Source organism: Cynara cardunculus (assembly GCF_001531365.2).
Source record: "Cynara cardunculus var. scolymus isolate 2C chromosome LG 3, CcrdV1, whole genome shotgun sequence".
Taxonomy (NCBI): domain Eukaryota; kingdom Viridiplantae; phylum Streptophyta; class Magnoliopsida; order Asterales; family Asteraceae; genus Cynara; species Cynara cardunculus.
Genome location: NC_037530.1, coordinates 36127164 through 36128413, shown reverse-complemented (window position 1 = coordinate 36128413; position 1250 = coordinate 36127164). Strand labels below are relative to the sequence as shown.

Below are 1250 nucleotides of genomic sequence, written 5' to 3'. Positions count from 1 at the left end.
ACATATATATAAATATATATGTATATATATAACAATGGAAATTATTAAATCTATAATTGTTGCCTTAAAGTAATTAGCATTAAACTATCTTTAATGATGTTCAATAACATTTAAAATCCACCTAACAAACGATAATAAATTATTTAATGAGATTATTGATTCTTAATGACAACCGTAATTTTCAAATTTAAGTTTTTTAAAAAAATAATATAATAAGGAATTAAATTAAAATTAATTAAAACAATAAAAGGAATTTAAATTTAATATTTGGAATAAAAAAATTCATTATATAACATATAATATTAAAATAATATTTGAGATACTAGGTTAATTAAGATTTAATTTATTTTATTAAATTGCAAAAATTAAGGAATTAATATCTTCAGTTTCTCGAAAGAAAAAAAATGGAAATGTCAAGTTCATAGGTTTACCAGATCATGGAGGAACAAGAAGAAATAGTTGACGGAGTTGGAGAATTTCCGGCCAAGTGAGAAAACCGGCAGCAACGACAAGACGGAGAAGGCGCAAGCAACGACATTCATCAACGCAAAAAACCTGCAACAAATCGCCGGAAACTCACAAAACATCATCGTAAACAGCAGATTTATCGACATCGAGAGAGAAGTAATTAGTTGTGTACTTGAAACCGGGAGAGTAGGTGTAACGTGCGTCGAGATTCGTTCCGAAAAGGAGCTTGGACTGTCGGCTATTGAACATCAAACAAGCGGCGGCAATGGAGGTTGCAGCGGCGACGATTCGGAGCCAGATTTGAGAAGCCATGAATGATAAGTGTGTGATTGGAGAAGGTATTTGACGGAGCTTGAAGACAGCGGCATCGTTGTTTGCGGTAGTTTCCATTGTTGATTAAGCTTAAAGTTTAATTGGATGGATTTGCAGAGGTTTGGTGGGGAAGAAGGGTATTTATAGGGAAGGTAGTGAAAGGGTGGTTAAAGAGATAACGTGGGTTTATGGGGGTAGTGGTGTGGAAAATACCCGCTTTTCGCCGTCAAATAAATTCTTAAATTTCACATCATTCTGTTAACTTCCTAATTTACTATGGAGATTGGAGAGTGCTAATGAAACCTCTAACACAAGACGGGTGTGTGTTAAATGTGTTGGAACTTGAAATATTATTAAAATATTTAAAATGTCAAAATCATATTATAATATATTTTATGATTATTATTATTATCTATATTTATTACACATCATATATATATATATATATATATATAATATCTATATGTTAT

At 31.0% G+C, this 1250-nt stretch overlaps 1 protein-coding gene across 1 annotated transcript in view; it reads right to left on the bottom strand.

Moving 5' to 3' along the window:
• Window positions 1–877, bottom strand: part of LOC112510334 (CASP-like protein 1F1) — a 1917-nt gene extending 1040 nt beyond the window's left edge. The window contains exons 1-2 of the mRNA XM_025115728.1: window positions 641–877; window positions 432–555 (exon numbers count right to left, since the gene is read on the bottom strand). Coding sequence (XP_024971496.1) covers window positions 432–555; window positions 641–858 — 342 coding nt within the window. The 5' untranslated portion in view covers window positions 859–877. The remainder of the gene's footprint in view (window positions 1–431; window positions 556–640) is intronic.
• Between the last annotated feature and the right edge of the window lie 373 nt (window positions 878–1250).